Source organism: Diabrotica undecimpunctata, chromosome 8 (genome assembly GCF_040954645.1).
Source record: "Diabrotica undecimpunctata isolate CICGRU chromosome 8, icDiaUnde3, whole genome shotgun sequence".
Lineage (NCBI taxonomy): Eukaryota > Metazoa > Arthropoda > Insecta > Coleoptera > Chrysomelidae > Diabrotica > Diabrotica undecimpunctata.
This window is the reverse complement of record NC_092810.1, coordinates 24,931,525-24,952,456: the sequence shown is the minus strand read 5'-3', so window position 1 is coordinate 24,952,456 and position 20,932 is coordinate 24,931,525. Positions and strand designations below refer to the sequence as shown.

The 20,932-nt window shown below is 33.7% G+C and overlaps 1 protein-coding gene and 1 non-coding gene across 3 annotated transcripts in view; one reads left to right on the top strand and one right to left on the bottom strand.

The window, feature by feature from the left end:
- The first annotated feature begins 673 nt into the window (after positions 1-673).
- LOC140449261 (U2 spliceosomal RNA) lies at positions 674-865 on the top strand. The gene has a single exon (XR_011951769.1). It is a non-coding gene; the product is annotated as a U2 spliceosomal RNA (small nuclear RNA).
- A 5,440-nt stretch (positions 866-6,305) lies between these two features.
- The window catches only part of tkv (serine/threonine receptor kinase thickveins), a 136,569-nt gene continuing 121,942 nt past the window's right edge, over positions 6,306-20,932 (bottom strand). For both annotated transcript variants that reach the window (XM_072539878.1, XM_072539879.1), the window contains exons 3-7: positions 13,571-13,870; positions 13,144-13,426; positions 12,335-12,618; positions 10,884-11,060; positions 6,306-10,774 (exon numbers count right to left, since the gene is read on the bottom strand). In XM_072539878.1, coding sequence (XP_072395979.1) covers positions 10,517-10,774; positions 10,884-11,060; positions 12,335-12,618; positions 13,144-13,426; positions 13,571-13,870 — 1,302 coding nt within the window. In that variant the 3' untranslated portion in view covers positions 6,306-10,516. The remainder of the gene's footprint in view (positions 10,775-10,883; positions 11,061-12,334; positions 12,619-13,143; positions 13,427-13,570; positions 13,871-20,932) is intronic.

Sequence of the window (20,932 nt, the reverse complement as noted above, 5' to 3'; positions counted from 1 at the left end):
GTTCTAACTGGATGGTTTATTCCTACTGTATTCAATATAGTCATGCAGTACATGCAACCATCATTTCACTAGTTTGAATTTGTGGTTGTCTGATTTTACAATTAAATAATACCATTAATACTTATATTCGAATGAACAATACATAATTTCATTAATTTATTTATAGTTAAGTTATTTTTATATTTAAGTTTTTATATTAAGCATTTATATTAAGTTTTTCGATTATATCATTCTGGTTTATTGGCAGTTTTATTTCATAAATTTACTGTATTTACCGATTTATTTAAATCTAAATTTTCTATAGCTCTACATATTCCTATATATTATACATTCTAATTCTATCTAACGTAATGTATGCAAATTAAATGAAAATTACTCGAAAGAATATGAAGAAACTGTTCATCAAGAACTTGTGGACTTCGAACACCATTATCAAGACTGCAACCAATTACTTCAAGTATACATCTTTTTGAAAAAAATCAAAGTTTTTAGATGTATAAAATCATTACTGTGTACATATATTTACCATCGAGTTAGATTTACTCTTGTCCATATTACAGAATACATTTACGCTCTAAAGTTTACGCTATCGGGGATAGATGGCGCTAGTGTTCACTTGTCTATACGTAGTTTAATTTTGGTCACGAGTAGTTCGATTTGGAATTTTTTAGTTATCGCTTCTCGGCCTCTGGCTAAGATCAAAGTGTAGTATCTGTTCTTATCAGCTTAATATCTGATACGCCCCGCATGCGGGGCCAGTATATTAAACTGATTTTTGGAAATAGATGGAAGGTTAAGGGGCTTGCTCCACTTCTATCACGGGTTGGCCCGGTATTGCAGTACCGCCGGGATCGGCCCACAAATAATAATCAAAACACAATATTATTTTTATTATGGTTATAAATTATAACAGTTATAGGTCAGGGTCAGACTATAGTCAGAGTCAACGTCATCAACTGTCGACATAATTTTATTTATCAAACATTTTAATAGGTGTGCTTGGTTTGGCTGGTTAATTTCCATTCAAACAAAACTTTTTATTACAATCCAATTTATAAAAAAAACACTATCAACTGTATTACACATGTTAACATACATGTGGGTTTGTGGACTGTCGACATAAAATCCATACAAACATTTTAGTTGCGTGCGATTGGTTTTGCACAATAACACAATGTAAATATAAATATGTAATAAATTGACAGTTTTAAACAAATTTTGCAAAAATAAATACCTGACAAAAAACTCAATATTTTCGAACATACAAATTTGTAAAATTTTCTTTCTATATTTTAGCGGAATGAGGTAAAAATTGAAAGTGTAACCGCCAAAGTTCATAACCTCTTCCACAACTTTGGCGGTAACTCTTTTTAACAGAATTCTTAAATAATTTTTTTTGAAAACGATTTCAGAAATTTTAACAAATCTTTAGTTAAAGTTGAAAATGTAGTTTTCATTACAACCAATGTGGCTTAAGGTGGGTTTCCACATGCACTGATTATTGGCGCCAGCATTGGTTACCATACATTTTTGAGCGTGGTATTTAAAATAGTGGCAAGAGCAATAGTGCGTGCAAATTTTAGCATTAGAAATGCAAAAAATACTGGAGAAAACATTACAGAAAAAACGAAAGCACAGATGGTGGGTCAGAAGAGTTACCTCATGAAGACTCAGAAGCATATTTGAACCATCCGAGAATGATTCAAGACCAGTTCGAGTTTTATTAGAACGTATATCCAATAAAATCCTAAAGTCAGGTAGTCGCATGAGAGATGTCATGTCATACCAGCATTCCTTTGATTCTTATCTTTATATGACGGAAGTTTGTCGTTCCATATGCAAGGATATTCTTTGTACACCTCTTAAAAACTTTTTTATTGCCTCTGTCGACCATTTTCTTGATAGTTTTGAGCATTTAACTTTTGATATTGTAGCAGAGATCACAAAAACATCGTTTAAAAAACGCGAACTGCCACCAATAACTACAACTCCTTTTTACTTTGCTGGCGCATGGATTATTGATGCCAGTTGATTTAAATTCTTTTCATGTGGAAAACCATCTTTAATTCCATATCAACACAATGTTTAGGTATATTAGGTTGTAGATGCTTGTTAATCATTTTTCCCTCCGTTTTTAATCAGCTCGTTTGATCAATCAATCAATTTGATTTGGGCCAGGTATTCTTTCTGTTTCATTTTTTTAAATATTAATCGTAATATATATTGGTCTCCTTATTCCATTATCTCTCTTTTTTTGCATCTATATAATTCTATGAAGTGTTTCCCATGATCCACGGTCAATTTTAACCACTGGCCTGCATTTTGTTTATTGAGCTTTTAGGTTGGTGTCCAAATACTTTAGCGCTGTTGTCACTATTATCTCCTAGGTCCTTTAACAACTCTTTCATCCACAACCTTTTTTTTTTGTTTTGCAACATTAGTCTGCTATTTTTTTTCTCTTTGCATTAATTTTATTGCTTGGTTTCCTTTCATTGTTTTTATTTTTCTGACCTAGCATCTTTTCAGCTGAATTCAAAATGGATTATTTTATGTTTTTCCATATTTCCTCAACTGGGACACTCAACACTTAACTCTCATAGTTCTCTCACTATACCCTCAACTTCACAGATTCCATCTTCTGTTATTTTGTCCTCTTCTCTCTGTCTTAATTACTTTCATTTTTCTTTCTCCTATTACCAGAAAATGGTTCATGTCCGCGTTTGCTCCTCTATATAATCCTTTTATTTTTTGGATATTAGTATGTGTTCTATCTGATTGCCAGGTATCCCAACTGTTACTGTTAACACTTTTAAATGAAACGAACCAGTAGAGTATACAGTTAAGACTTACTTTATTTTGTTCCAAAAGTACAATTGACAGTTTACATTGTACCAACCTTAACTTACTGTAAAAGACATATAGCCCTAATATTTAAATTTTGTTTAGTTGATATCAATATTTCAACAGTTACTTTATGTTCTCTTTCATGTTTATGATGGAACTGTTTGCTATTGCTTCTAGCTGGCATAGTTATTTTCCTCCATTATCGTTTGTTTCGTCATGAATGGTTTCTTTACATGCTACTTCCTTATTTTGGTTTTCTTTACCTACTTTTTGGCTCTATTTTCTGATTTTAAACTACATTGTCGACTTTTAATTATGTCATTTTCACTTTCATTAGCTGAAAATCATTTTGCACTTCATAAATTTTTTGTTGTATCCTTATTTTCTCTATACGTCTATACTATCTAATTGTTCTCTTATCTTTTTCATCATTTAATCCATCTTTACTTAACGATAGAAACTCACCTCTAAATTAGATTCGGCAAAGGTGTTATCAGATCTTTTAAGTAGACCTAACATATCTGAAATACTCTGGCAGAACCTCCTCCATGATTCCCCTTTCGTTCTTCTTATCTATTGATTGTATTCAGTTTTACATTATGTTACCCAGTTCCTCAATTATTTGTGTCGTACAGCCGTAGCATCCACGGAGGTATTCTCCATATCTGGATGATCTGCGACCGCCACTATAGAGAAAAATCAAAGGTTTCTCGAATCCATCCTTAACCTCGTGGTAATGGTGTGTACCCGAACCACACTCCACATGAAGTTGACTGGTGGCTCTGTAGTCCTCGAAGCCCACCGACAATTTAGAATACTTTAACAGTTCAATAGTTTCTTACTTGAAGGTGTATTATTTTCTTGCATGTATTGAATATGAGTATTCTAATTGCGGTGTACGCTTTAGATTTCACAGAGATGACAGCCCTTTACGTTTTGACGTGTGGTCAAGCACACACCCCACAAGGTGTGTGAGAACACCGTCAGAGTGGCGACTCTGATGTTGGTGCTACATCTCGCACGTTACCTCCCGCGAAAACAATCTTATCTCCTGTAAAGACGTTGATTATTTCCGTAGAGAAGGTTTCTAACGGCGAAGCGCGACTTCGTCTCGGTCACCGAGTGAGGAGCGATTCTAGGGCCACTAAGGCGTTTTATTCACCCCTAACCGTCGATGGACCAGTGGAACACTGTGCCAGTTCGGCACGATCTGAGATAGGTATAAGGCAAACTGTCCTATCTCAAAGATCGATGCTCGCCCAGGCAGGGAATGTTCACTCCGAGTCGACAATTTTACTATTAAAGTTTACTATTAAACTTTTCTTCACCTCGACGAAATAATGACAAACAGTCGCCACTCCGGCTTCTACACCTTCTAGTGAATGCTTCGTAGTCAAATAGCGTTCGGACTCGTCTTCACAAAAGGCTCAATCTTGGGTAATAATAATAAACGTTGAATTTTCAAATGGCACTCTGCCAACAAGGTATAGCGGGGCTAGTAATGTAAGACGACTAGATCCCGATCGGTACCGCATTGTATCGTTGTTCTTTTTTCTGGGACGGTTTTCTTTGATTGATGTTTTGGTGTCCTGTTTTAGGGTTTTGTACCTCTTCAGGACGTGGTTTGTTTTGTTGGGTGGTGTTTTTTCTTTCGCTGGCTTTGTGTGTTCTACTGGTGGTTTGCTTCTTGGAATTGTCGTCGGAGGAGCCTATGGACAATCAGCGGCGAAAGGGGTAATGGTTAACGGTCCTTTTCAGAAGTTATTGTCTAAAAAGTATTTGTGAATATATATACAATTTGATAAATAGTAAATGTATTGAATCGCGGTTCACCTGAGGGCAGCCGTGGCTGTATCCTCTGCAATAGACAGGTATCATTGTGCAATGGGATCGGGAAACCACAGAAAACCGATCCCCCCTGTCTAGGCAAGCTCACAGTGAGTTTAAAAGTTATTGTGACGATAGTAGAGGGTAGTTGCCTCCTGGATGTCAATGTATTCAGTAGGGAGCTCGTTACTGGCAAGACCCAGTAGTATTGTAGGTAGGAAAGGGATTTTAGGTTTAGGTTTTCGTCTGAATACATTGCCGATGGATGAGCAGGTAGTTTTTCGTATATTTTGCGCTCTGAAGTTTTGTCCTAGGATGGTTTTGATTGTGTAACTCCTGCTCAGAGACGAGAGCCTCTCATTGATGGGCTGGATATTCGACAGGTGATGGATAAGGGCGGAGGGGTAGTCGCGGCGTTTGTTGTTCACTCTACATAGGATTCTCCTCTCCTCTCCAGTGCCAGCAGTTTTTGTGTGAGATGGCCGCGCATCGTCATATAGATGTTGGATATATACTCGATGACCGGCCTAATAAATGTTTTATATGTACCTATGTATGATTGATCGTGGATGTGTTCTTCCGAATTTACCAAAAAGATCTTGGAGTAGACCGAATCTGCTCCTAGTTTTGTTACAGGCTATGTTCAGATCGGTCCTCCAGTTTAGTGTTTGTGTAAACACCACACCGAGGTACTCGATCCGGTCGCAGAGCTGTAGTCGGTCCCTCCAAAGTCTAAGGTTGTGTGTTTCGGATATGATGGGTGTAATTAACTGGCTGAGACTCGGGTGTCATTTGTCAAGAGAATCATTTGTTTTATTTGTGTTAGGTATTACTCTCCCATCTCCCACACCACCTGTCGACCAGGTTAAGGTGATTTTGAGCAAACCTAAATTCTGAGTCTATGTCTCGTGATATTACGAGAGCTGTATCATCTGCGTAGAGCAAAGTGGTTGTGTTAGTGTATTGGGAAAGTCGCTATTGTAAATTGTGTATAATATGGGTGCCAACACTGAACCTTGTGGTACTCCTGCTGTAGGAGTAAAAGAATCAGAAAAGTGACCTCGCACTTTCACCGTGATTAGACGTTGAGAGACATATGAATGAATAAGTCTAACGAATGCGAAGGGCATTGTTCAACAGCATCTTGGTCAGTCCAGCATGCCAGACTTGGTCGAAGGCTTTTTGAACATCGAAGAAGATGCCTAAGGATACGTTTCCGTCGTTTAGACTTTGTGTAAGGTGTGTGACGATTTCTGTCAATGCCGTTTTGGTCGAGGTCGAGAGGCCTTCTCTAAAGCCGATCGGAAGATGTGCTGCCTTTTTATACACTTCGTATTTGCAATTTAGCAGCGACCTTCCGCCGGGAGGCCAATGACAACGCAGTTAATAAAATTGTTTGTGATTGGTCGGCCAGTGACAATCTACGTCACAATTTTCTGCTGCACCAAGGTGTTTGTCTGTTACTCATCTTAGATTTGATTGGGTAGTTCTCCTGGTATAATGTGAGAATTGCTTTCCTGATTTGATCATTCGCCTGTTCAATATCTAACCATGTATTAATATTACTAATTGTATTGTATCTTTGGAATAAATTGGATGAAATAACTTAAAAAATAAAATGCAATAATTTTTGACATAATATTTATTTTATTTTCTTCACAAAACGCACAACATTCAAAATATCAGTCTTGCAATAATAATAAATTTACTGCACATTCAAATTCGCTCACATATAGTCATAACAATAAATTTATATACAATTATAATATAAATGCACATTCTAACAGTCACACGGCCTACTTGAAAAGTACAAAATGGACAATTAATGAAATAAAATGAAAATTCCGTTAAATCCGATAACATTTTCCAGAAATTTTTAAATTCAATTGTTAAACATGTGTTAAAATTTAGAAACAACAAAATTAATGCAAAAAATTCTTAGACTATCTCAATTGCACTTGAAAATTTTAACTTGAGCACTTTTTAGACAAATTTTCCGAAATAATACAATAAATTGGTGCTTTTCGATAACGAGTGTACGGAAAAGTATACAACGGGACGATTGTCGCAGATACCACCAGCTGATTTTGCACAGTAACTCAAAAATTGATACATGGCACACGTATAGGAATAGCTTAACAATTAACTATACAGAATACGCCAATTTCCAAGAATTTTCGGAATTTTGGCGCACCCAATAAATATGGCAACTAGGAATAAATACTTATTTACTTTGTACATATTTAAAGGTATACACTCATTTTTGTCTAAGAAACACACTTTATAAAAATCAGAAATTGAACTCCAATATTTTTAACACCCATTAGTAAGTATACAATCAGATAATCGACTGTTCTTAAACAGGTATTTCAAATATATATTACAAATACAGTACTGTGCAAATTCTTTTTATTTAACCTTTTTTTGGTATTGATTTTAATAAATTACAGATGTTGACAGTGTAGGACTCGAATTGTGTCAGCTTTGTGTCATTATAATGACACATTCAATTAGAAACTTTAATTTATGACAAGTCATTAGTTCGTTTTATTACCTTCTTGTGATTTATGCTTGTGATAATATAAGCACATTATATTCAGAGCACATTACGAACCTAGCGCTAACTGGTATAGACGAGGGAATATGTACTTATAAATGAAGAATGACTGAACAAAATAAGATAACGTGATGACGTTTCTGCAGACACTTCTCACCAGGGTAGCAGAAGTATGTAGCAGGTTTGGGCTTGAGTTTATAAAAAAAAAAAAATAAAAGATGGTTATAAGCCAAAATAGGATAACACTCATTTTTCACATATTCATTTGACATTACAGCTACAACGTGAAAATTAACCACTCCACTTGAGCATGCACAAAAAATCGATTCAAAAATGTTTTACAAGCTATATTAGTATTAGCACAAAAGAGCAACGCCGTCTAGTTTTGACTTATGTCTCAGTATAGCTGAGTAATTTATTATACACTAAGCAGCAAAATGAACACACCACCTTAAAAATTGGACATTTTTGATGTTTTGAATATTCTAAGACTGTTGTCCGATTTAAGTGATTTTGTAATATGTCCTTATTCTGTAACAATATCGCTGTAATAATATTTTTGCTAGACTATTTATTGTCATCGCATACCGGGTGTACCAACCAGACTGTATTTTGTGTCTCAAAGTTCACAATACCCTGTGGAATAGTCTAGCATTTTAGAATACTGAAATTAAAACCCAACTGTAGCCTCAGGTTTTCTTAACATTTTGTTTTTTGATTCATTCGCTTATGTTGGATAATAAAGTTAGATACTTTAACAACTAGCCACGTTATTCATCAAATAACCAAATCCCCATAGTTTAATAAACAAGCCTGAAGTAGGCTCTGAGAAATTAACAATTTGATAGATGTCAAAGTGTTAACAATCAAAAAGTGTCTAGTTTGTTGTAAAAATTAGTAGTATTTATTATTTAAAGTTTATGTAGTGACCACATAGAGCATAAGATACAGACAAATCACTATATGGATAAAGTAAATACCACATCCTAACTATCAAATAGAAAAACAACAAATAGATATTAACTATATTAGAAAAAAATCAACCACGAGCTGGATGAACTAATGCAGAGCGCAGCTATTGTCAGATTTGTAAAGACACAAAGACTAAACTGGCTTGGTCACCTAGAAAGAATGCCAGATAATCGAGCTGTAAAAGTAGTCCAGAGATGGAGGGCCCAAGGAAACAGAACAAGAGTAAAAGATGGATAGACGACGTACAGAGGGATCTTAAAACCATGAACATCGGGCAGTTTCGAAGGAAAGTATCCGACAGGGCAGAATGGACGAAAGACCAAGACTCACAAAGGGTTGTAGCGCCATTAGAAGAAACAAAAAAGAAGAGAAAAATCAAGATACATCACCAATTGCATCAATATGCTACAGAAAATGAACTAAGAGTATGCACCTGAAAATAACTACATGGTAGGCCCAAAAAAAAAATTGCGAGTGTCCAAAACATTTACTTATATGTAAATGATGTTCGTGATAGAACGAAGTTCATATGCCAACAATATATAGTATCATTAATTTACAACTTGAAAGGTTCTCTCTCTCTCTCTCCTTTTCTGGCTCTCTCTTTCTCCCACTCTTTATCTCTCTGTCCCTCATGACATGCATGTATCTAAAACATTTTAACTTTTATAAATCCTTATTAGTATCTCAATTGAAAGTGTTTCCTTATTTACTGCTTTATTATATGAAACCCCAGTAAATAATATTAAGAAAATTTATGAATCGTGTTGGATAGACTCTTGGCAAAATGCCCTATTCGATAAAAGAATGTACCATGAACATGGTTAAAACTATAGTTTTATCTGCTACATCGTAATATTCCTGATGGAATGTTCAATAAAGGTTTTTTGTCTCAAACGATTTGCACAATACTATATCACAAAATGCCAATAATATGTGTTTTGGTTAACTGATATAATATAAGCCTTGTTGATGAATACGTACAAATTCTATTGAAAATTATTACAGATTGATAGTATACATAGTATAGCTGTATTTTTTAATTGTACCCTCTCGTATAGTTTAAGCTTAAAATTGTTTTTAAAGATCGACAAAAATATTTTCTATTGTCCAAATTTTATTATAACAAAGAAAAAACGAAAAGAAAACAGTTGCTTTTGTTCAGAATTTTATACTTCTTTCTATGAAAGCTGCTACTACGAAAGTTGCAATTTTAAAAAAGACCACAAGATCAACATATTACTGCAACTCTTGTGAGAATATGATTAATAGTGTAGGTTAGTTAGGCAACTTATATTACAGCTAGTAGTGTAAACTTTGGAACATGGAAAAGAGAGGTTAGAAAATGGGTGATTTATTTAATACACTTCTTATATATTGTCAGAGAAGTTTAGGAAAGAGGGATGAAGTCCAAATTAGGCGAACTCCAGAATAACCTGATTAAAACTATGATAATTTGTGAGGTTACAAACACTTATATTAAGCAGAAACTACGTTAAGAGAATCCAGATACTCTCGAGAAAACCATTGAAATTTGTTATATAATAGACAAGTCCAAGAAGGAAGACAGGCAATGAAAGGATCATTAACGAGCTGCAGTGGCACTATTCCATGGGTACATAAAGAATTGCAAAAAATGTGGTAAGGACTGTTATATAACAATGCATAATATGTAAAATGTAATAGAAAACAAGCAGATTTTTTGTTTGTTATCTTCAAGGTTAAATATTGCAAATACCGTCTATATTAAATTTGTTTTACCTTAATATCAGTGAAGCCACCATAATCAGTTAACCAAAAATTTATGGCAAAATAATATTCTTGAGTTACTGTGCCTTCGTCTAATATCTACAATTTGGTTTTCATTTAGGTCAACTGGACTCTTGTGAATGTATATATAGGTACTTTTTCGACTTTACATACTATATAATAGTGAAATTTTAACTAATAAACAAATATTTACAACATTTTCGTCATCTATGTACAATTTTTCTTTCAACATATAGTAAAAACTGCGATTTCCGCATCTGGATCTGTGAGTTTTGAGTTTAAAGCTTGTGACAGGTGCGGAAATGCGCTCAGAGATTTTAGATCTCTAGTCTTTGCTGGGGATGGTACCAGTATTACCATAAAAAAAAACGAAACTTTTCGGAAAACATGCATGAGTTACCAAATGAACAAAAATTATTTATACTGATGATGAAATTAAAAAAAGTTATGTTTAGTACAAGTTATTAATTTTGTTAAGCTCAAAGCTTTGAAATACTGACACCATCCCCAATTAAATATAAAATAAAGTTACAAAATTAAAGACCACTACACAATCTTTATACTTGTATCAGTATCTAACTTCGCGAGTGTCTTTTTCACTCTTAGCGCCGTTAACCGGACATCGGGATTAGAGTGCCAACATTCTTGCATAACTTTGGCTAAAGTCTGTAACACTTCTTCGCCCTCCCACCTCAAGGGTATCTGAGGGCGAATCTTTTTCACACATACCACTTGAAGCATGTCTTCAAAAGATGGATCAGATGGAACACAGTCATAATATGGTACTGCATACTCATCTGCTCCCTGAAAAAACAAAATATATTGGTTATTAAGGTCAAAAAATACAGGGAGCAAAATGGGCAAAAATTTTTTTTCTATTGTCAAGAAACTATTTATTAATTAATAACCATACCTTGAGTTTGTCACCAGTGACGCACCTCCTGCCCAACTCCCACATGACCAATGCAAATGCATACATATCGGCCATCTTATGCGCTTCAAAGTTGTGGACATTCATTGATTTATCCAGAAGTTCTGGTGCCATATACCTCCTGGTTCCAGATCTTACATTTGGAGGGACATCTATCTCCTGAAAACAATACAAAGGTTTCGTTATATGTCTGAGAAAATATAAAGGTATCTTATGATGTATAAATCAAACTGTCATAAGCTTATAAGTGGCTGAATAACAATGATGTATAGGTCAAAACTAGATGAAGACAATTGACAGATGTCATCTACGGCAATTAATGTCAAGCCCTTGATGTAGGTTTTGATCATAGACATATATACTAACATAGACCGAGCAGTCTCTAAAGCTAACACCATCTTTGTTACCGTTGTTAGCTGTATCTCTATCTTACATCAAGTAAGTATAGCAGCGTCTCTTTTTGGTCGGGAGTGAGGAGTTCCAATGCGCTAGAGAAACAGATCGAACAACTACCAAAAGATGTTATCCTCACTGCTCATTGCTGGCATGCTCAGTCTATGTTAATATATACATCTATGGTTTTGATATGTAAAATTAGATTCTAATAAAAAATACAAAAGTCCTTTGAGGATTTCTTTATAATAATGGCACAGCCCTGTGGAAATTTGTGAACAGACCTGAAGACGAAAATTTACATAAATATAGGTGATGTAAGACTGCAATTCCAACATCATTTGAGGGTAACTTGTCAGAAAATATTAACAACTTGAAAACAAAATTTAAAAATATACTTAATAGCAAGTGGTAAAAATGAAAAAGAGGATAAAGGAAAGATTGCCGCCCTATTACATCTTATTGATCAAAAGGGTATATAGATCTACAATATAGTCAAGATAACTAATGTTCAAAACATATTGAATGAGTTAGAACATATTTCACCCTAAAAAGAATGTGCTGTATGGCAGATTTTTGTTTTACAATAAGCAGGAAAAGTTTGATGATCTTAGTAAAAAACTGTAATGAGTGGATTGAAGTTCTGAAAATTGGTCGAACATTGACTTATCAGTGGTGATATTGGAGACAAAAAACTAAAATAACAAAGAATGTACGATAAAGACGAAGGGGCGACCCTTATTTTCAAATAATTATGAAGAAAATCTATATATTCTAACCCCACAGACTGTAAGTAATATTTAATTGGAACAAAGTAGAAAAAAGTAGTAAGAGGAAGCATATAGTTGCAATATATTTTTTAAAATACAACACCCCAGATGAAAAAATGGCCAGAGTATGTCTGCAGATAAAGTATTTTCGCAATAAGAGTAAGTAGTGAAACCATTGGCTCCTACCAGACTATAATAAATCTAACAGAAATAAATTCAAAACTTTTAAATCACATCCAAATAAAATTTTATTACTGAATGATGGATTACCTTAGTTTCTGACAAATACTTCACAGCAAGTCCGAAATCTGCTATGCAGCATTCACCATTCCGCTTCACTAAAATATTCTTGCTCTTGATGTCTCGATGAGCTATAGCCGGTTTTCCTTTGGTGCCATATATTTCGATGTGAAGGTGCGAAAGTCCCGATGCTATACTTTGAGCCATAAGCAGGAGCCGCGATGGATCCAAACAGTTGTCCTGAAGATAATCATAGAGACTACCACATTCATGGTAGTCTGTTATCAGCAACATTTGGGTCCAACTTCCGGTACCTAAAAAGAGAGTTTTTCGTTATTAATTTTATAAATGTACAATTTGAGTTGATTAAATTTTCATAGCATGTAATATAAAAAAAAAACTTTTATTGTTTAGTGAATTTCATCTGTAATAACGCTTTTATGCACGTAGATGATGAATGCGTTATAAAAATTGCAATAGCTATCATAGCAATAGAGTAAATATATTGATTCTAGTCTTGCTATTACTGTGGAACATTGGGTTATATCAATCCTTATGTAATAGTAATTTATTTCACATTCTTTTGATAGAATCAGAACTGTATTCACCTACATCTCTAATTTCATGAATAAATGTTTATAAATACAGAGTTTTTCAAAATATTTTCTATATTTTAAACCAATAGGATAATGATAATTTGTATCGTTTTTGGTTATATTATATTCAAAGAAGACCATCACCAATAGCAATATTGTTATCAGTGAGAGCAACTGCAATATTTGAAATACAAACAAAATTTGTAGCCTTTTTTTAAGGAAACAGTATATACAAGACCCTACCTTTAATATCGGCCGCTATAAAGCCCAGAATATTCTCATGTCTCATCAAAACAGTCTGGTATATCTCAGTTTCTCTGAACCAGCTCTGTTCCTCTGTAGTGAAAAATACTTTGACAGCCACCTTGGTGCCTCTCCATTTCGCCAACCAAACTTCACCATATCGCCCTTTACCCACTGAATGAACCATTTGGATCTGCTTCGAAATTGTTCTTTGTACTAGGATGGGAAGACCAGAACCAGAACCACTGGATTGTTCCATTAAGCTTACCAAAGGACCATGAACCTGTAAAATAGATTTCACTTAATTTTTTGTTCTGTGTATACATTATTGAAGAATCCCATATTGGGGATCACTCAGTAAACGAAATTTTAGTCACTACATCTGCCTTTGTAGTTTTCATGATCTGGAATATGATAATATACTTACTTCCATTTGGGGGTATTTCTCGCCAGTATATCCTTTGCCGTACAATCCAAACTTCCTCTGCACATCTTTCCTCCTGTTCTTCATGAATACTATGGCGACAATCAGAAGAACTAGAGTAAGACAGAAGGTAATGGTCGTAAGGAGGACGGTGAACGGCAAGTTGTCAGGGGTACCGAAACCGGGTGTTTCTGGCGTCGGTCGTTCTGGATAGGTAGGAAGCAGTGACAGGTTACAGAAATCTTTGTCGTTGCAACACTGGATGGACTTACTCTGTTCGTGTGGTACGAGGTGGCCTTTACACTGAAAACAAATTAAAAAAATTGTAAAAATAAGACTGTGTGTCGATCTAATATTTATTTTATTAACCATAATTGATTAAATAAAGATACTAAAACACAGATATCTTGTCAACGTAAAAGATAAACACAATAGAGAGCGAAGAAAACAGGAAAAAAATGCCCATGGTATAAGAATGTAGAGCAGTTGGCTTTTTTTACAGCTTTTAAAGTTTAACTAGCCTAGTTAAATGTTCAAAAATTATGTAATAATTTTTTCCAAGACTATAATTAGGTACAACCTTAACAATAGTATTTATTGAAGCCTTCATAAAGATTCACGATCCGTGATTATTTAGCGAAAATACCGGATATTCTATATTTATCCATTGACAATTGTATAAAATGATTCATGCTATCACAAATCGATAACATCGGCGTATCAAAATATATTGAATTATTGTTAAAGTAAATTTAAATGTTTTCTCGGAAATTGAACAAGATTTTAGTATCGTTAAACCAATTTATCGGGACTTTGCGAAGATATTCAATTTATTGCCTTCATTTTATCTCAATAATTGGTGTTCGAGGTGATGGTTTTTCATCTTTTTCTACCCTAGCGGTACTCCTCTTATTCCAAAAATATTCCAAAACACCCGACAGCTGCTGATGAATAAACAGTATTAAATGTCTAGATCTGCAGTAAAGTACCACGATCGTAGCGAGTGACTCATGTTTTAATGGTCTTTTATAGGCCAGTAAAATTGGACCATTAGCCGTTAGAAAATATTTTTGTTCCGACAAACGGAGAAAATTTAATTATTATTTAATAAACAAATTAGTGGATTATCGCAGAGTCTATTTACTCTCTTAAAAATTGACAAAAACCTTCTTCTGACTTCAAAAGCATGTACAGCTGGTTTTTAAAAAAAACTGATACGACTCTTAGTAAGATTTGATCATTTTAAGCAGTGTATTTGATTGGCCTGACATATTATATTTATTATAACAGATAAATAATAAAATAAACAAACAAACAACAAACAATTGATTACATATGTTAATTCATAAATTGTAATAATTATTAAGGTTTAAATTTTGATATTATTTTGAATTCCTGCATTTTATAAAGAGTATCTATATAAATGATAGTTTTTGTATAAAATAGAGTTGTTATTATTTTTATTATTAAGGAATAAAACAAACGACTTAACTCAACAATATATTAAAGCAAGAATTGTAATCAAATTAAAAGAAAACTGGGCGCTATCAGAGGCAGCAAAATATTTTAACATAAGCAAAACCACAGTTTTTCTAAACAAGAAACTCTCGATAGAAAACAAGGGTCTGGAAGACCAAAACTATAGTAGTTTTGTAGTCTGCGTGAAAGGAAATATGAAATTGTGTTATTCAGATATCTCTTCCCAAACCTGTTGTATACTGTGGCACAGCTCTTCAGCCTTTTGAGGTATAAAATTACGCCGATACAACCGTTTTATAATAACCCCCCACACATTCTCGATTGGGTTTAAATCTGGATTGTAGCTGGGCCATGGTAAGGTTTCGATATTGTTACTCTGGAGCCACTGGTTTATTATATTTGCAATGTGAACAGGACAATTATCTTGTTGGAGGATAAAATTATTTTCTGGATAAAACTGTTCTACACTTGGAACATGATGTTTTCTAAAATATTCAGATAAGTCTGCCCAACAAACGGCCATCAATACGCCATACCACTCCCATTCCTCTAGATGAAATCCATCTACATACATTAGCTCTAAAATGACCAGCTGCCCGATATCTATCAACATATAGAGGATTAAATCTATTATTATCTGGTCTATATACCCCAATTTGGTCCTTTTTAGAAGAAAAATTTTATCCTCTGTAAATATTACCCTGTCCCAAAAATCTTGACTTTGTAGCTGATGAAAACAAATATAAGTATTGATTACTTCTGTTGTGGTGTAAGTGTGGCTTGTTTTTTTGCTGCAGATCGGTACCTAAGACGCGATGCATTAATTCTGCGCCAAGTTTTGTCTTTCTTCCCGGAAACTGTGACATAATTCTTGCAGTTTTCGCATCGTAGATATTTTTGATCTTCCAGAACCTTGCTTTCTTTCGAGAGTTTTTGATCTCTCCATCTTTTATTAATATTAAAAACTGTTGTTCCGCTTACGTTAAAATGGTTCGCTATGGCAGATAGTGACCAACCATCTTCTAATTTCGTTACAATTCTTGCTTTTAGTTCTTTGCTAGCATGTGGAACCATTTTTTGAAGTTTAACAGAATAATTTATCTGACAAATTTTAAGATTTGGCAGTGACAGTGACAGTATGTAAATAATAAGTATTTATCCTTCAAAATACACTGCTCAATTTTCTACAAAATACGCTTTAAGAGTCGTATCAGTTTTTTTAGGAACCAACTGTACGTTCAGATAGAAGAAATCTCATTTTATATGCAATTAATTTCAATAATTTGACTATTTTTAAACCGTTCAAATGTTTTGGCAACTGACTGACAGTAGTAATAGTAAACCGTGTATCAAAAAGAAACGTCACAATTTAACACGAGACGGAAATGTGTTTGAAGAACTTCGAGCCAGAGAATAAAATATGAATGTAAGCGATCTAGTTACATTATGTAGTATTTTGATAAAATTTTCAGAAGCTAGTGTGTACAGAGTAATTAAAACAGATGATGAAACAAACTATAATAACACTGAGATGAGACAAGAGAAACGAAACAAATAAAATTGGATGATACAACCGATTTATTTAAAAAAGGAATTACCAACTATAAAAAAAATTGATTCTTTTTTCCAATCTAATAAACATATTCCAAAAATATTAAAACGTGTTTTGTTACGTACTTTACGTGAAACGAATTTTAGGTATTTAAAGAGAAAGAGGAATAGTACCCTTATTGAAAAAGAAAAAATCATTTTATGGCGCAGAAAGTATCTGAAACAGAACTAGCAGAATTTCGAAGAGCTCAAAAAAATATATTATACAGATTGAAACATGGTTAAATGAAGAATATACTGTGATAAAAATATAGCAAGATTTAAATGTGAAAAACGACGAAAATGTTCTCAGCTAAGATCCATTTTTTGACCGACTTGTTAATTTCAAAAATTCACTGTATCTACACGACTTATTGTGTCAAGTTGAAACTCTCGATTTATGTCAACAAAAGATAGAGGTTACATTTGCGTCAGAAGGCTTTATTGGTGGCGCCATCTAAGCGGCTATATGCAAAACTAAAAAGAAAAACCTCGTATTCCAATAGAATATGACGCTATTATACAGGATAATATAATATATAAAATAATAAATAATTTATTTAATAAAATAATTTATAACATTATAAAGGAATAACGATATTATGTTTGCCATTTTATCATTGCCAACTAAATTCAATAGAGTTAATAGTGCTCAAGTAAAAAGTGAAGTGGTCAGACAAAATACAACTTTTAAATTGAAGGATGTCAAAAAACTTTTATTAAATTACATAAAAAACGTAACGGAAGATAACTGAATCAATGCCGTAAACCACGTAAAAAAAGAGGAAGAATGTAGACTGTTGATAACATTGAAAAACTTTGTGTCAATATATAATCATTCCAATCGGGCCGGACAGAAGAAGAGGAAGAGATGGAAATCCATAATTTATAAGCAAATCAGTAAGTTTTTAATTGCTTGCACATTGCTTAAATGTTAGATATCAATACGATGTATCCGCTTTAATATTAACTTTATTTAAGAGCGTAGGCGCAAAATTACGGGCCAATGCTTTTTAAATGCATTCATTTTCTTCGAATCCTGAAAAAAACTAATAAATCTTTTTGAAAAATTTTAACGCAGAATGAAAGATTACATTATTACCGAGGGCCGAAAGTTCCTTAGAATAAACAAAAAGTTTTTTGTGTGAGATATTTGAAATTAAAAATCACACTAAATTTTCTCTTCTTTGTCACCCCTGTAACTTATTAAAATAAACATTATAGAAGTTTTCAAGGACTTTTGGCCCTTAGCAATATTGTAATCTTTAATTCTGCGTTTAAGTTTTTCAAAAATACTTATTAGTTTTCTCAGGATTTGAAAAAAATGAATGCATTTAAAAAGCATTGGCCCGGAATTTTGCGCCTACACTCTTAACATATAAATCTGTCCCTTTGTGATTCCCACTGATCCATAATTTTCATACCTGTTCGGTATACAACCCATGGGTTTGTATTGTTATTTCTATTTCTAGGAGACCTGGACATTAAAACAGTATGTCAACAAATTAAATTCATTTGAAATGTGGATGTACCGCCGAATGCTAAGAATAAGCTGGACCAGCAGAACTACGAATGAAGAAGTACTGAGAGCAATGAACACACGTCCTCATCTGGTCAATACTATCAAAATTAGAAAGACGTCATATCTAGGACACATAATACGCCATAGGGAATTTGAGCACCCCCAGGTAATATTAGAAGGCAAGATTGAAGGTAAAAGAGGCATAGGACGAAAGAAAAAATCTTGGCTACGAAACAACAGAGATTGGACCCACACAAGAGGAAATTAATTAATTCATCAAGCCTAGAACAGAGAGAAATTTGCCATATTGATCGCCAACCTCAACAGAGAAGGCACTTAGGAGGAGGAGGAGGAGAAGAGGACATTATTTTGAGTGATTTCAATTTGACCACTTTACCTGCTGTTTGCAGATTAGTGAAGATTTGCACTTGTAATGTGCTGCCAGTTGACAACAAATAAAGTATAGTAATAAAAGCATCACTTCCACACAGTTTCTGTAAAACACAATTTATCAATAGACTAAAATAAATTAAAACACAGTCGTTTACTGAATGCAGTGCTATTAATATTCAAAAGACATTGACCGTGTTCAAACACAACATAGTTGCAGTTATATCGATGGCGCCTGCTTCCGAATTCGGCAAAGCCATTTCGTGCACTTTATTGCATTTCTGATGCACTATGTTTAGATTTCATTACAAGGCAAATGCCATTGGCACTTAGGACGTTGAAATATTCAAAATATATTGCATATGCACACGTTGTAAGCCTGGCCGTTTTGAAATAATCGAATTCTTTTATTATTAGTTTTGACAACTTATCTACATTTTAACTTCTCATTGTTTTCTAAGTTTCTGCAAGCAATCTGTTCACTTTAATTTGAAGGCCGTCATTATTGTTTTTCTTAGATAGGTTAGTAATAGCATTACAGTTCCGCAGTGAACTAGCTAATAATTTGATTAGCACTTTTACTTTCAAAATCTGGAACTCCATCAAACTCAACTTTAAATGCTGGTTCACACTTACTTAATTTGATTTGTTAAGTTTGTAACGTTGCTCTATGCAAAGACTGCTTTGCACCCTACCATAGTAGATAGAAAGTTCTTAGATAATAAATTTAAAATATTCCTGTATTTAGTTTTTTTGTTTTCAAAATAAAGTATTTTTTTATAAATTTTTGTAATTGCTTTTACCGGTCACTATATATACCATTGCCCAGTAAGTAATAGTTGTTTGTCAAAATGCACACTGGTAGCTATATCTACCACCCTTTACAGCTCTTCTGACAAAGAACCATTTTTTGTCTTGTTTATGATGCATAATGAATTACTTTTACAATTCAAAAGTATATTTTTACAAAAAAAAATAGTTCTGTTCGTTAAAGGGTTAATATTGTATCCAACGTAGGAATCTCCTTGTTTAAATAGAACGAATGAACTTTTCTCCGAAGGACGTTTCTACTAAAGTCATCAATTTTCATTGGTCGTTTTCCTTCAAGTATTTTTGGCTCAGTAACGTTTCCCAGTTTCCTTTCACTTAAAAATCTGTAAATGGTTCTTTGACTAACACCTGTCATACCGGAGAATATAGTCACTACAAAGGTTGTTGATGAACAAGGGAGTATTTAAGACTATTTAACAACAGATCATTAAAGAAAAACGAGAAACTAAACAAATAAAGGCTATTACGAGCTAATGGAAAGTTAAGATAAATCTTCTGGATGAATGTCATTACCAAACAAGAAGTAATTGAAAGAATAGCGAATAGAACGCAAATATCACTCGTGAATTTAATTAAACAACTCACTATCAAGATAAAATTTCCAGCATAATATATGATTTTATCTCATAGCCTATTAATTATAATGCAAATTATCTCTTGTTCATTTAATGAAAGAATGAGAGCTAGTTTATCATTATGGATTTTATTACAGGTACATTAAATAGTTATTAGAAAGTACTTAAAATACCTTCTTTTATCGTTTTATCACACCAGGATATCCTTATGTAAAAATGCTTTGTTAAAATTGCTTTTAATAACGGTACAAATTATTGATAGTAATGAAGAACACGTCTATGCTATAAATGCAAAGCCAAAGGTGTTATTGTTTGTTGCCATATCTCCTAATTTGTCACTACGACCACAGATTTACCAACTGTGAAGTTTACTGTATCAGTGTTAGCGTGATACCAGCAAAAGTTTTTATGAAGTATTTAAATTTTTTCCAAGAAAAGACAATAAAAAAACTAATCATTATTTTTTGAGGACGAGACATTCGGATAATAACCGGTTTGTACTGGAATCAGAGTAGAAGTCAAGGTCAGATGTCCGAAGAAATTTTTATTATGAGGGGTTCGACAGGGATGTGCACTCTCTCAACTGTCCTCTATACAGTGCTTTCCGCATTTAATTTCCTGATCGCCCATCCATCTTGTTGGTGGCCCACCGTCTCTTGTTTTTTCTAGGTCTCCATTCTATGAGTCTTTTGGTCCATCTTTAATGATAATGTCTGACTGACCTAAAGAAAGCGTTTGACAGAATAAGACTAAAAGAAGTAATCCTTCTTCTGTATAATAGAGAAGTTCCCCTAAATATTATAAAAACTATCGAAAACATCTACCAAAACAACAAAATGGAAGTCAGAATAGATAGACAATTTACAGAACCTAAGCTCAAGACTCATTGAGCCCCATGCTCTTTAATGTAATCATGGATGAAATCATCAAAAGCGTTAACAAAGGAAGAGGATACATAATGGGAAACAAAGAAATAAA